At 42.1% G+C, this 15,306-nt stretch overlaps 1 protein-coding gene across 4 annotated transcripts in view; it reads right to left on the bottom strand.

Moving 5' to 3' along the window:
- Nucleotides 1-388: 388 nt before the first annotated feature.
- Nucleotides 389-15,306, bottom strand: part of LOC311246760 (uncharacterized protein) — a 90,323-nt gene continuing 75,405 nt past the window's right edge. Inside the window, exons 3-4 of one of the 4 annotated variants that reach the window (XR_014620816.1) lie at nucleotides 8,118-9,573; nucleotides 7,370-8,083 (exon numbers count right to left, since the gene is read on the bottom strand). Coding sequence is in view for 3 of the 4 variants with exons in the window: in XM_084336992.1 (XP_084193118.1) it covers nucleotides 9,427-9,573 (147 nt within the window). In the remaining variant the exon portion in view is untranslated. Of the gene's footprint in view, nucleotides 2,585-7,369; nucleotides 9,574-11,800; nucleotides 13,081-15,306 lie in introns of those variants that run through there. The other 3 variants (XM_084336995.1, XM_084336992.1, XM_084336994.1) reach the window with 3 other exon arrangements.

The following is a 15,306-nucleotide window of genomic DNA, read 5'->3' as shown; positions in this document are numbered from 1 at the left end:
TGACAGGCGGGTGGGGGGTTTGAGACCATGATATTACTATTATTAATAACCTACAAAAGCATCACCATGGCGATCCATTACCTTTTCCTTTTGCCTGATGAAAACCCTGTTTGAAATGTTGCTTTTTAGTCAATAGAAAATATTGGGAGCTGCTGTAATCTAGTGTGCAAATATCTGTTTTCCTTCAGCTAATCCAGGACTTTTACCATGGCTGTACCATGATCACTTGGTACAATGGCCCCATACCATGATCACTTTGTACAATGGCCCCATACCATGGTCAAATTTTAAATACCATTGGGAAAGAGCATCGGCCAGCTGATACATACCCAATTGTTGCCATCAGATGTAAAAAAAAATAACAACAACAAAAATACAAGACAGTTCCTTTATATAATTTCAAACTTTATTTAAAAAGAAAGTTGCTGTTTTCTCAAAGCAGAATTCTTACAAATTCATATATATTTTTTTATTTGCATCAAACAAGACAAAAAAAAAACACCGAACTACAAGAAGAAAATACAGATACAGAGATTAGACTACATAGGATGACGTACTGTGTCGCGTGGAATGAGAACCGTGTGTCGAATCTGTAAGCAAAAGCAAAACCTCTAGACAAAAGAGCCCCTGTCGGTATTGGGCTTTGTTTACATATTTCGTTTTGGTCTCTATAGTGTGTAGATGAGGATAGGAGAGGGGTTTCCAACAGAGGTCTGGCAAAATTCACAGTATTTGTTACGATATAGCTATATATATCCTATAGTATATAGGATCTCATCTTGTGTTATAGACTGAACTAAACGGGATCTCGTCTTGTGTTATAGACTGAACTAAACGGGATCTCGTCTTGTGTTATAGACTGAACTAAACGGGATCTCGTCTTGTGTTATAGACTGAACTAAACGGGATCTCGTCTTGTGTTTTAGACTGAACTAAACAGGATCTCGTCTTGTGTTATAGACTGAACTAAACAGGGTCTCGTCTTGTGTTATAGACTGAACTAAACGGGATCTCGTCTTGTGTTATAGACTGAACTAAACGGGATCTCGTCTTGTGTTTTAGACTGAACTAAATGGGATCTCGTCTTGTGTTTTAGACTGAACTAAACGGGATCTCGTATTGTGTTATAGACTGACCTAAACGGGATCTCGTCTATCGCGAGATTTGCAGACGGTGGACCAGTGGGTTCTTCTGGATATTCCAGTGGATGGTGGATTCTCATCCTTTTAGTTATTTTCAAAACGGCACGTCCCCTGGACGATAAAGAGCCATTGGGATGAATGAATACAGCATCCATGTGAGTGTATTATTTACAAAGACCAAGTTAGTAGCCTTGTCAAAATGAAATAATGTGCAGTGAAAGTGGCATTGAATGAAAGATTCAACGTAAAAAAAAAAAAAAGCGCATATTTATTTCTATAGTAACTTATTATACTGCCAATTTCTCCACTCAAATCTAACCCACACAACAAAGCGCAATACCAAATAATCTTGCCTAGAGCTCGCTGTTTGATGTCATTACAGGTTCCAGCTTTAAATCACGTGGAATAAGCAGGCAATTTAGTGGCTCAGTCATTCCTCACCTCATGAGAACTATGAAGACTCAACCTCTAAATTCTGTGCTTATATCATGTCATTTTACCTGCTTGAGTTGGCTTCCAATGATCAGAAAACTGCAGACAGCGCCGCATGTTAAACAGGTCTGTATCCATCATGAGGTTTGCACTGCAGATATGATATACTGTCTTACAGGCAACACTTAAGTTAGAGATGAGAGACATGCTTGAGATATAAATGTTTTTCCATAGCAATATAGTCTATAAAGGTTTAAAGGGGTTAAAATATAATGTAACATAACCATAAAATGAGAATAGTTTGCCTGTCAAAGAAATCACCTTTTGGATCCTGAGCTGAGGACAGGCTACATTGATCTGTTGTGTCCCTCCGTCTACATCTGTTTTTAATAACATTTCACTGAGTATGCGTTTGTTGGACGGGCGGATGCTGTGTCCATCTCCACCAGATTTGTGTCTGTTTTGACTAAGATCTTGTTCGTCGATTAGTCGTTTTATAAGCCTAAAAATATGAATTTGTGTATTTGCATATAGCCAATTAGTGTTTTCCTTCAACAGGCTGAAGTTGAATACCGCCCAAAAAAATGGCAATGTCAGCATTTCTCATTGAAACAAATGAACATATTCCTTGCTGCTAGTGACACCCCTTGACCCGAACAAGAAATGCTAAACATCCTACATTTACTGAAAGGTACCAGTGAATGCTTTTCATCATCACAACAATGTGACATGCGACCGGAGAATAAAACATGTAGAAGATACAAGGTTCCTTTTAACAGAAAGATACAAGGTTCCTTTAACTCAGTAAGCCACAGAACATGAACCCAGCGGTCGGCTGTCAGGCGGGGGGTGTTTGCGGCCGGTCATACAGTCTACCGCATAGATATGAGGACGACATAGCAGACGCCGAGGATCAGGCCGATTCCCAGGGCGGCGTGGTTGAACTTCCGGGCCAGATCAGACTTCTTGGTGGCCTCCTCGAGGTTCCCGGCCATGTTGGCATCACGTGTCTGGGAGAGAGGGGGTGAGGAGGACATCAAATTATGTGATAAAGAAAAAACATGTTCAGGGAGCAGCCTCACTGATCTGTTGTGCCTGTTGTCCATCTGTATTTGTTTCTCATTATCTTTCAGTGAGGAGCGACCGGTCCGCCTCGGCCGACTGTCACTAGTTGGCCAAGCTGCCACGCCGGAACTCGTCATAATTTTGAGGTAAAGGAACGCAACATTTCCCAACATTATGGGAAATGCACTTACCGTCTTCTGCAGAGTTAGACAAGAGGATAGATACCATTCTCCTCTCTGTGCGTTCAGTAGAAAGCTATCCGACTTCAAGTTAGCCTAGCTCAGCACAAATTAATGGTAGATATGGACCACTACTAGCCTCACTTAAAACTTTGGCCAATAACTAGGCTAGTGGTCCGTATCTGCTTCCATTCATTTGTGCTGAGCTAGGCTAACTTGAAGTCGGATAGCTTTCTACTGAACGCACAGAGAGGAAAATGGTATCTATCCTCTTGTCTGACTCTGGAGAAGACGGTAAGTGCATTTCCCATAATGTTGCAAAATGACACACCGACGGTGGGGTGCCAACCTGCTCACCCGGAGCAGTTAGGGGTTGAGTCTCTTGCTCAAGGACACTTTGACACACTACTGGGCGGAGCCAGATTCAAACCCGGCACCTTCCGATTACCAGACGACCGGTCTATCTCCTGAGCCACTGTTGCCCCCCTGTCAACAGGCAACCTGTTACCAAGACAACCGTTTAATGACTGCAGGTGCAGCAGTGTCATGGCTTCCTCCCTCACAAAAGAGTATCGCAGTATTTCCATTGTTCTTTTAGGTCATTACCATCAGTACCATGACTTCTATCTAACTATCTCCAAACTGCGTCCTCTTTTCATGATCCTCCAATCAAAACTGTTGCTTCCCTCTGACAGGCGGGTGGGGGGTTTGAGACCATGATATTACTATTATTAATAACCTACAAAAGCATCACCATGGCGATCCATTACCTTTTCCTTTTGCCTGATGAAAACCCTGTTTGAAATGTTGCTTTTTAGTCAATAGAAAATATTGGGAGCTGCTGTAATCTAGTGTGCAAATATCTGTTTTCCTTCAGCTAATCCAGGGACTTTTACCATGGCTGTACCATGATCACTTGGTACAATGGCCCCATACCATGATCACTTTGTACAATGGCCCCATACCATGGTCAAATTTTAAATACCATTGGGAACGAGCATCGGCCAGCTGATACATACCCAATTGTTGCCATCAGATGTAAAAAAAAATAACAACAACAAAAATACAAGACAGTTCCTTTATATAATTTCAAACTTTATTTAAAAAGAAAGTTGCTGTTTTCTCAAAGCAGAATTCTTACAAATTCATATATATTTTTTTATTTGCATCAAACAAGACAAAAAAAAAACACCGAATTACAAGAAGAAAATACAGATACAGAGATTAGACTACATAGGATGACGTACTGTGTCGCGTGGAATGAGAACCGTGTGTCGAATCTGTAAGCAAAAGCAAAACCTCTAGACAAAAGAGCCCCTGTCGGTATTGGGCTTTGTTTACATATTTCGTTTTGGTCTCTATAGTGTGTAGATGAGGATAGGAGAGGGGTTTCCAACAGAGGTCTGGCAAAATTCACAGTATTTGTTACGATATAGCTATATATATCCTATAGTATATAGGATCTCATCTTGTGTTATAGACTGAACTAAACGGGATCTCGTCTTGTGTTATAGACTGAACTAAACGGGATCTCGTCTTGTGTTATAGACTGAACTAAACGGGATCTCGTCTTGTGTTTTAGACTGAACTAAACAGGATCTCGTCTTGTGTTATAGACTGAACTAAACAGGGTCTCGTCTTGTGTTATAGACTGAACTAAACGGGATCTCGTCTTGTGTTATAGACTGAACTAAACGGGATCTCGTCTTGTGTTTTAGACTGAACTAAATGGGATCTCGTCTTGTGTTTTAGACTGAACTAAACGGGATCTCGTATTGTGTTATAGACTGACCTAAACGGGATCTCGTCTATCGCGAGATGTGCAGACGGTGGACCAGTGGGTTCTTCTGGATATTCCAGTGGATGGTGGATTCTCATCCTTTTAGTTATTTTCAAAACGGCACGTCCCCTGGACGATAAAGAGCCATTGGGATGAATGAATACAGCATCCATGTGAGTGTATTATTTACAAAGACCAAGTTAGTAGCCTTGTCAAAATGAAATAATGTGCAGTGAAAGTGGCATTGAATGAAAGATTCAACGTAAAAAAAAGAAATAGCGCATATATATTTCTATAGTAACTTATTATACTGCCAATTTCTCCACTCAAATCTAACCCACACAACAAAGCGCAATACCAAATAATCTTGCCTAGAGCTCGCTGTTTGATGTCATTACAGGTTCCAGCTTTAAATCACGTGGAATAAGCAGGCAATTTAGTGGCTCAGTCATTCCTCACCTCATGAGAACTATGAAGACTCAACCTCTAAATTCTGTGCTTATATCATGTCATTTTACCTGCTTGAGTTGGCTTCCAATGATCAGAAAACTGCAGACAGCGCCGCATGTTAAACAGGTCTGTATCCATCATGAGGTTTGCACTGCAGATATGATATACTGTCTTACAGGCAACACTTAAGTTAGAGATGAGAGACATGCTTGAGATATAAATGTTTTTCCATAGCAATATAGTCTATAAAGGTTTAAAGGGGTTAAAATATAATGTAACATAACCATAAAATGAGAATAGTTTGCCTGTCAAAGAAATCACCTTTTGGATCCTGAGCTGAGGACAGGCTACATTGATCTGTTGTGTCCCTCCGTCTACATCTGTTTTTAATAACATTTCACTGAGTATGCGTTTGTTGGACGGGCGGATGCTGTGTCCATCTCCACCAGATTTGTGTCTGTTTTGACTAAGATCTTGTTCGTCGATTAGTCGTTTTATAAGCCTAAAAATATGAATTTGTGTATTTGCATATAGCCAATTAGTGTTTTCCTTCAACAGGCTGAAGTTGAATACCGCCCAAAGAAATGGCAATGTCAACATTTCTCATTGAAACAAATGAACATATTCCTTGCTGCTAGTGACACCCCTTGACCCGAACAAGAAATGCTAAACATCCTACATTTACTGAAAGGTACCAGTGAATGCTTTTCATCATCACAACAATGTGACATGCGACCGGAGAATAAAACATGTAGAAGATACAAGGTTCCTTTTAACAGAAAGATACAAGGTTCCTTTAACTCAGTAAGCCACAGAACATGAACCCAGCGGTCGGCTGTCAGGCGGGGGGTGTTTGCGGCCGGTCATACAGTCTACCGCATAGATATGAGGACGACATAGCAGACGCAGAGGATCAGGCCGATTCCCAGGGCGGCGTTGTTGAACTTCCGGGCCAGATCAGACTTCTTGGTGGCCTCCTCGAGGTTCCCGGCCATGTTGGCATCACGTGTCTGGGAGAGAGGGGGTGAGGAGGACATCAAATTATGTGATAAAGAAAAAACATGTTCAGGGAGCAGCCTCACTGATCTGTTGTGCCTGTTGTCCATCTGTATTTGTTTCTCATTATCTTTCAGTGAGGAGCGACCGGTCCGCCTCGGCCGACTGTCACTAGTTGGCCAAGCTGCCACGCCGGAACTCGTCATAATTTTGAGGTAAAGGAACGCAACATTTCCCAACATTATGGGAAATGCACTTACCGTCTTCTGCAGAGTTAGACAAGAGGATAGATACCATTCTCCTCTCTGTGCGTTCAGTAGAAAGCTATCCGACTTCAAGTTAGCCTAGCTCAGCACAAATTAATGGTAGATATGGACCACTACTAGCCTCACTTAAAACTTTGGCCAATAACTAGGCTAGTGGTCCGTATCTGCTTCCATTCATTTGTGCTGAGCTAGGCTAACTTGAAGTCGGATAGCTTTCTACTGAACGCACAGAGAGGAAAATGGTATCTATCCTCTTGTCTGACTCTGGAGAAGACGGTAAGTGCATTTCCCATAATGTTGCAAAATGACACACCGACGGTGGGGTGCCAACCTGCTCACCCGGAGCAGTTAGGGGTTGAGTCTCTTGCTCAAGGACACTTTGACACACTACTGGGCGGAGCCAGATTCAAACCCGGCACCTTCCGATTACCAGACGACCGGTCTATCTCCTGAGCCACTGTTGCCCCCCTGTCAACAGGCAACCTGTTACCAAGACAACCGTTTAATGACTGCAGGTGCAGCAGTGTCATGGCTTCCTCCCTCACAAAAGAGTATCGCAGTATTTCCATTGTTCTTTTAGGTCATTACCATCAGTACCATGACTTCTATCTAACTATCTCCAAACTGCGTCCTCTTTTCATGATCCTCCAATCAAAACTGTTGCTTCCCTCTGACAGGCGGGTGGGGGGTTTGAGACCATGATATTACTATTATTAATAACCTACAAAAGCATCACCATGGCGATCCATTACCTTTTCCTTTTGCCTGATGAAAACCCTGTTTGAAATGTTGCTTTTTAGTCAATAGAAAATATTGGGAGCTGCTGTAATCTAGTGTGCAGATATCTGTTTTCCTTCAGCCAATCCAGGACTTTTACCATGGCTGTACCATGATCACTTGGTACAATGGCCCCATACCATGGTCACTTTGTACAATGGCCCCATACCATGGTCAAATTTTAAATACCATTGGGAAAGAGCATCGGCCAGCTGATACATACCCAATTGTTGCCATCAGATGTAAAAAAAAATAACAACAACAAAAATACAAGACAGTTCCTTTATATAATTTCAAACTTTATTTAAAAAGAAAGTTGCTGTTTTCTCAAAGCAGAATTCTTACAAATTCATATATATTTTTTTATTTGCATCAAACAAGACAAAAAAAAAACACCGAACTACAAGAAGAAAATACAGATACAGAGATTAGACTACATAGGATGACGTACTGTGTCGCGTGGAATGAGAACCGTGTGTCGAATCTGTAAGCAAAAGCAAAACCTCTAGACAAAAGAGCCCCTGTCGGTATTGGGCTTTGTTTACATATTTCGTTTTGGTCTCTATAGTGTGTAGATGAGGATAGGAGAGGGGTTTCCAACAGAGGTCTGGCAAAATTCACAGTATTTGTTACGATATAGCTATATATATCCTATAGTATATAGGATCTCATCTTGTGTTATAGACTGAACTAAACGGGATCTCGTCTTGTGTTATAGACTGAACTAAACGGGATCTCGTCTTGTGTTATAGACTGAACTAAACGGGATCTCGTCTTGTGTTTTAGACTGAACTAAACAGGATCTCGTCTTGTGTTATAGACTGAACTAAACAGGGTCTCGTCTTGTGTTATAGACTGAACTAAACGGGATCTCGTCTTGTGTTATAGACTGAACTAAACGGGATCTCGTCTTGTGTTTTAGACTGAACTAAATGGGATCTCGTCTTGTGTTTTAGACTGAACTAAACGGGATCTCGTATTGTGTTATAGACTGACCTAAACGGGATCTCGTCTTGTGTTATAGACTGACCTAAACGGGATCTCGTCTATCGCGAGATGTGCAGACGGTGGACCAGTGGGTTCTTCTGGATATTCCAGTGGATGGTGGATTCTCATCCTTTTAGTTATTTTCAAAACGGCACGTCCCCTGGACGATAAAGAGCCATTGGGATGAATGAATACAGCATCCATGTGAGTGTATTATTTACAAAGACCAAGTTAGTAGCCTTGTCAAAATGAAATAATGTGCAGTGAAAGTGGCATTGAATGAAAGATTCAACGTAAAAAAAAAAATAGCGCATATATATTTCTATAGTAACTTATTATACTGCCAATTTCTCCACTCAAATCTAACCCACACAACAAAGCGCAATACCAAATAATCTTGCCTAGAGCTCGCTGTTTGATGTCATTACAGGTTCCAGCTTTAAATCACGTGGAATAAGCAGGCAATTTAGTGGCTCAGTCATTCCTCACCTCATGAGAACTATGAAGACTCAACCTCTAAATTCTGTGCTTATATCATGTCATTTTACCTGCTTGAGTTGGCTTCCAATGATCAGAAAACTGCAGACAGCGCCGCATGTTAAACAGGTCTGTATCCATCATGAGGTTTGCACTGCAGATATGATATACTGTCTTACAGGCAACACTTAAGTTAGAGATGAGAGACATGCTTGAGATATAAATGTTTTTCCATAGCAATATAGTCTATAAAGGTTTAAAGGGGTTAAAATATAATGTAACATAACCATAAAATGAGAATAGTTTGCCTGTCAAAGAAATCACCTTTTGGATCCTGAGCTGAGGACAGGCTACATTGATCTGTTGTGTCCCTCCGTCTACATCTGTTTTTAATAACATTTCACTGAGTATGCATTTGTTGGACGGGCGGATGCTGTGTCCATCTCCACCAGATTTGTGTCTGTTTTGACTAAGATCTTGTTAGTCGATTAGTCGTTTTATAAGCCTAAAAATATGAATTTGTGTATTTGCATATAGCCAATTAGTGTTTTCCTTCAACAGGCTGAAGTTGAATACCGCCCAAAGAAATGGCAATGTCAGCATTTCTCATTGAAACAAATGAACATATTCCTTGCTGCTAGTGACACCCCTTGACCCGAACAAGAAATGCTAAACATCCTACATTTACTGAAAGGTACCAGTGAATGCTTTTCATCATCACAACAATGTGACATGCGACCGGAGAATAAAACATGTAGAAGATACAAGGTTCCTTTTAACAGAAAGATACAAGGTTCCTTTAACTCAGTAAGCCACAGAACATGAACCCAGCGGTCGGCTGTCAGGCGGGGGGTGTTTGCGGCCGGTCATACAGTCTACCGCATATGACCGATAGACATGAGGACGAAATAGCAGGCGCAGAGGATCAGGCCGATTCCCAGGGCGGCTTGGTTGAACTTCCGGGCCAGATCAGACTTCTTGGTGGCCTCCTCGAGGTTCCCGGCCATGTTGGCATCACGTGTCTGGGAGAGAGGGGGTGAGGAGGACATCAAATTATGTGATAAAGAAAAAACATGTTCAGGGAGCAGCCTCACTGATCTGTTGTGCCTGTTGTCCATCTGTATTTGTTTCTCATTATCTTTCAGTGAGGAGCGACCGGTCCGCCTCGGCCGACTGTCACTAGTTGGCCAAGCTGCCACGCCGGAACTCGTCATAATTTTGAGGTAAAGGAACGCAACATTTCCCAACATTATGGGAAATGCACTTACCGTCTTCTGCAGAGTTAGACAAGAGGATAGATACCATTCTCCTCTCTGTGCGTTCAGTAGAAAGCTATCCGACTTCAAGTTAGCCTAGCTCAGCACAAATTAATGGTAGATATGGACCACTACTAGCCTCACTTAAAACTTTGGCCAATAACTAGGCTAGTGGTCCGTATCTGCTTCCATTCATTTGTGCTGAGCTAGGCTAACTTGAAGTCGGATAGCTTTCTACTGAACGCACAGAGAGGAAAATGGTATCTATCCTCTTGTCTGACTCTGGAGAAGACGGTAAGTGCATTTCCCATAATGTTGCAAAATGACACACCGACGGTGGGGTGCCAACCTGCTCACCCGGAGCAGTTAGGGGTTGAGTCTCTTGCTCAAGGACACTTTGACACACTACTGGGCGGAGCCAGATTCAAACCCGGCACCTTCCGATTACCAGACGACCGGTCTATCTCCTGAGCCACTGTTGCCCCCCTGTCAACAGGCAACCTGTTACCAAGACAACCGTTTAATGACTGCAGGTGCAGCAGTGTCATGGCTTCCTCCCTCACAAAAGAGTATCGCAGTATTTCCATTGTTCTTTTAGGTCATTACCATCAGTACCATGACTTCTATCTAACTATCTCCAAACTGCGTCCTCTTTTCATGATCCTCCAATCAAAACTGTTGCTTCCCTCTGACAGGCGGGTGGGGGGTTTGAGACCATGATATTACTATTATTAATAACCTACAAAAGCATCACCATGGCGATCCATTACCTTTTCCTTTTGCCTGATGAAAACCCTGTTTGAAATGTTGCTTTTTAGTCAATAGAAAATATTGGGAGCTGCTGTAATCTAGTGTGCAGATATCTGTTTTCCTTCAGCCAATCCAGGACTTTTACCATGGCTGTACCATGATCACTTGGTACAATGGCCCCATACCATGGTCACTTTGTACAATGGCCCCATACCATGGTCAAATTTTAAATACCATTGGGAAAGAGCATCGGCCAGCTGATACATACCCAATTGTTGCCATCAGATGTAAAAAAAAATAACAACAACAAAAATACAAGACAGTTCCTTTATATAATTTCAAACTTTATTTAAAAAGAAAGTTGCTGTTTTCTCAAAGCAGAATTCTTACAAATTCATATATATTTTTTTATTTGCATCAAACAAGACAAAAAAAAAACACTGAACTACAAGAAGAAAATACAGATACAGAGATTAGACTACATAGGATGACGTACTGTGTCGCGTGGAATGAGAACCGTGTGTCGAATCTGTAAGCAAAAGCAAAACCTCTAGACAAAAGAGCCCCTGTCGGTATTGGGCTTTGTTTACATATTTCGTTTTGGTCTCTATAGTGTGTAGATGAGGATAGGAGAGGGGTTTCCAACAGAGGTCTGGCAAAATTCACAGTATTTGTTACGATATAGCTATATATATCCTATAGTATATAGGATCTCATCTTGTGTTATAGACTGAACTAAACGGGATCTCGTCTTGTGTTATAGACTGAACTAAACGGGATCTCGTCTTGTGTTATAGACTGAACTAAACGGGATCTCGTCTTGTGTTATAGACTGAACTAAACGGGATCTCGTCTTGTGTTTTAGACTGAACTAAACAGGATCTCGTCTTGTGTTATAGACTGAACTAAACAGGGTCTCGTCTTGTGTTATAGACTGAACTAAACGGGATCTCGTCTTGTGTTATAGACTGAACTAAACGGGATCTCGTCTTGTGTTTTAGACTGAACTAAATGGGATCTCGTCTTGTGTTTTAGACTGAACTAAACGGGATCTCGTATTGTGTTATAGACTGACCTAAACGGGATCTCGTCTATCGCGAGATTTGCAGACGGTGGACCAGTGGGTTCTTCTGGATATTCCAGTGGATGGTGGATTCTCATCCTTTTAGTTATTTTCAAAACGGCACGTCCCCTGGACGATAAAGAGCCATTGGGATGAATGAATACAGCATCCATGTGAGTGTATTATTTACAAAGACCAAGTTAGTAGCCTTGTCAAAATGAAATAATGTGCAGTGAAAGTGGCATTGAATGAAAGATTCAACGTAAAAAAAAAAAATAGCGCATATATATTTCTATAGTAACTTATTATACTGCCAATTTCTCCACTCAAATCTAACCCACACAACAAAGCGCAATACCAAATAATCTTGCCTAGAGCTCGCTGTTTGATGTCATTACAGGTTCCAGCTTTAAATCACGTGGAATAAGCAGGCAATTTAGTGGCTCAGTCATTCCTCACCTCATGAGAACTATGAAGACTCAACCTCTAAATTCTGTGCTTATATCATGTCATTTTACCTGCTTGAGTTGGCTTCCAATGATCAGAAAACTGCAGACAGCGCCGCATGTTAAACAGGTCTGTATCCATCATGAGGTTTGCACTGCAGATATGATATACTGTCTTACAGGCAACACTTAAGTTAGAGATGAGAGACATGCTTGAGATATAAATGTTTTTCCATAGCAATATAGTCTATAAAGGTTTAAAGGGGTTAAAATATAATGTAACATAACCATAAAATGAGAATAGTTTGCCTGTCAAAGAAATCACCTTTTGGATCCTGAGCTGAGGACAGGCTACATTGATCTGTTGTGTCCCTCCGTCTACATCTGTTTTTAATAACATTTCACTGAGTATGCGTTTGTTGGACGGGCGGATGCTGTGTCCATCTCCACCAGATTTGTGTCTGTTTTGACTAAGATCTTGTTCGTCGATTAGTCGTTTTATAAGCCTAAAAATATGAATTTGTGTATTTGCATATAGCCAATTAGTGTTTTCCTTCAACAGGCTGAAGTTGAATACCGCCCAAAAAAATGGCAATGTCAGCATTTCTCATTGAAACAAATGAACATATTCCTTGCTGCTAGTGACACCCCTTGACCCGAACAAGAAATGCTAAACATCCTACATTTACTGAAAGGTACCAGTGAATGCTTTTCATCATCACAACAATGTGACATGCGACCGGAGAATAAAACATGTAGAAGATACAAGGTTCCTTTTAACAGAAAGATACAAGGTTCCTTTAACTCAGTAAGCCACAGAACATGAACCCAGCGGTCGGCTGTCAGGCGGGGGGTGTTTGCGGCCGGTCATACAGTCTACCGCATAGATATGAGGACGACATAGCAGACGCCGAGGATCAGGCCGATTCCCAGGGCGGCGTGGTTGAACTTCCGGGCCAGATCAGACTTCTTGGTGGCCTCCTCGAGGTTCCCGGCCGTGTTGGCATCACGTGTCTGGGAGAGAGGGGGTGAGGAGGACATCAAATTATGTGATAAAGAAAAAACATGTTCAGGGAGCAGCCTCACTGATCTGTTGTGCCTGTTGTCCATCTGTATTTGTTTCTCATTATCTTTCAGTGAGGAGCGACCGGTCCGCCTCGGCCGACTGTCACTAGTTGGCCAAGCTGCCACGCCGGAACTCGTCATAATTTTGAGGTAAAGGAACGCAACATTTCCCAACATTATGGGAAATGCACTTACCGTCTTCTGCAGAGTTAGACAAGAGGATAGATACCATTCTCCTCTCTGTGCGTTCAGTAGAAAGCTATCCGACTTCAAGTTAGCCTAGCTCAGCACAAATTAATGGTAGATATGGACCACTACTAGCCTCACTTCAAACTCTTTGGCCAATAACTAGGCTAGTGGTCCGTATCTGCTTCCATTGATTTGTGCTGAGCTAGGCTAACTTGAAGTCGGATAGCTTTCTACTGAACGCACAGAGAGGAAGTTGGTATCTATCTTCTTGTCTGACTCTGGAGAAGACGGTAAGTGCATTTCCCATAATGTTGCAAAATGACTAAATATGTCAGAAGATGATTGAAAATGAAAGGTCATCTCATATTAAAAAGCTAACTTCTGAATTTAGACCTTGGGTGTATGTATGTGACCTTGTCCACGTCTTCTTCTTTTGTTCAATTTAGGTAAGAAAGACTGTGATTTGTTGTAGACAGGGCACGAAATTAGAGCCCGCCACCCGCCATTGGCGGGCAGATTTTAGGTTTGGCGAGTGACACTAAGAGGTCTGTCCGCCATGTGGCGGGTAACCAAATAGTCATGTAAAATTATTAAAACTGCGGTGTGTTTTGGTCTTACGGCCAGTGCTGCGGCACTGCAGATATACCCTACTCCTTATGACAGTCGCCTTTTTTGCAGCCCGTCTCTCATGGCGCGTCATCTCGTTGGCTTGTTTACCAACGTCACATCCGCTACTCTTCTTCTGCTCTGTAGGGAGCTAACGTTACGCCCACCTTAGCCAACATTAGCGTAATAACGTTAAATGTGATACAAATAAGTATGTGGAACCATATTGAAGGAGTAAGCCGGCCGGTAAAAAGAGAACTCACCGCGGCTTTCTCACACGAAAAGGGGGAAGAAGTGACAGCGAGAGCGGGACCACCGAATAAAAGAATGTTTAGAGAGTGGAAATTTGGAGATGCCGTTAGTGGTGTCTCAACAGACTGGCTCCAGTATGATGCTGGGGCTGGAGTGAGGACTTGTTCGGTGTGCCGCAAGTATGTCGAGGTTCACGCCCCTTTCCAAGATGGCTGCACGTTTGTGAGTTGTGAGTTTGTCTCTGTTTTTACCTCGTCTAATGTCGGCTAAACTGGATTAAATTCCCATTTTTCTTGGAAGCAACAGTAGTCTACATGCTACATGAAAATCAACCTTTGAGCTGGACTACGTGCTTACTCCTAAACTCCTGCTTGCTGCTACAATAGCTGAGTCACTGTCAACTGAGCTGTGAGTTTGTCTGATTGATAATCAATCAATCAGTCTCTGTTTTTACCTCGACTAATGTCGGCTGAACTGGATTAAATTCCCAATAATTTTGTCTGGAAGCAACAGTAGTCTACATGCTACATGAAAATCAATCTTTGAGCTGAACTACATGCTTACTGCTAAACTCCTGCTTGCTGCTACAATAGCTGAGTCACTGTCAACTGCGTCTGACTAAACACCACCAAGCATCACCACCAACTGTGCTGCTCTTCACTCCTCTCCTATAATCGGTCTGCTCATCTCACACTGCTTGCTGTTCCCGGGCCTGGCTCCGGGTCTAGTCAACGACCCCTTACCCATCTGCGATCCTCTCATACCTCCCCCTGGTCTCGTCCAACTGCTACCCCTCGAATCCCCTACCCTCTCGTACACATTTGTGTTCAAAGCCGTTCTGTTGTGCATCGAACTTTTGCTGAAATCATGCGTGTTGCGTTCGCTGTACTAACTCTGTTCTATTTGCTAACACAAATGGAACAGCAAGGAAATGGACTTGGTGAACTTTTCTCGTCCCGTTTATCACTCCAGCACACAAAATCCACTTGGACCTTTCTATCTAGGTTCAGGTGTAGTAGACCTACTAGAATTGTGACTTTATCCCCAGATCAACTGTCTGTTACCATGATATGTCACTATGCACTAAAAAACTATTTCACTATGTCAACAGACTCTCTTTTCTACTCC

Source organism: Notolepis coatsorum, assembly GCF_963971535.1.
Source record: "Notolepis coatsorum genome assembly, chromosome: 19".
Taxonomy (NCBI): Eukaryota; Metazoa; Chordata; class Actinopteri; order Aulopiformes; family Paralepididae; genus Notolepis; species Notolepis coatsorum.
Note: the sequence above shows the minus strand (reverse complement) of the source record. Positions and strands in the feature narration are given on the sequence as shown.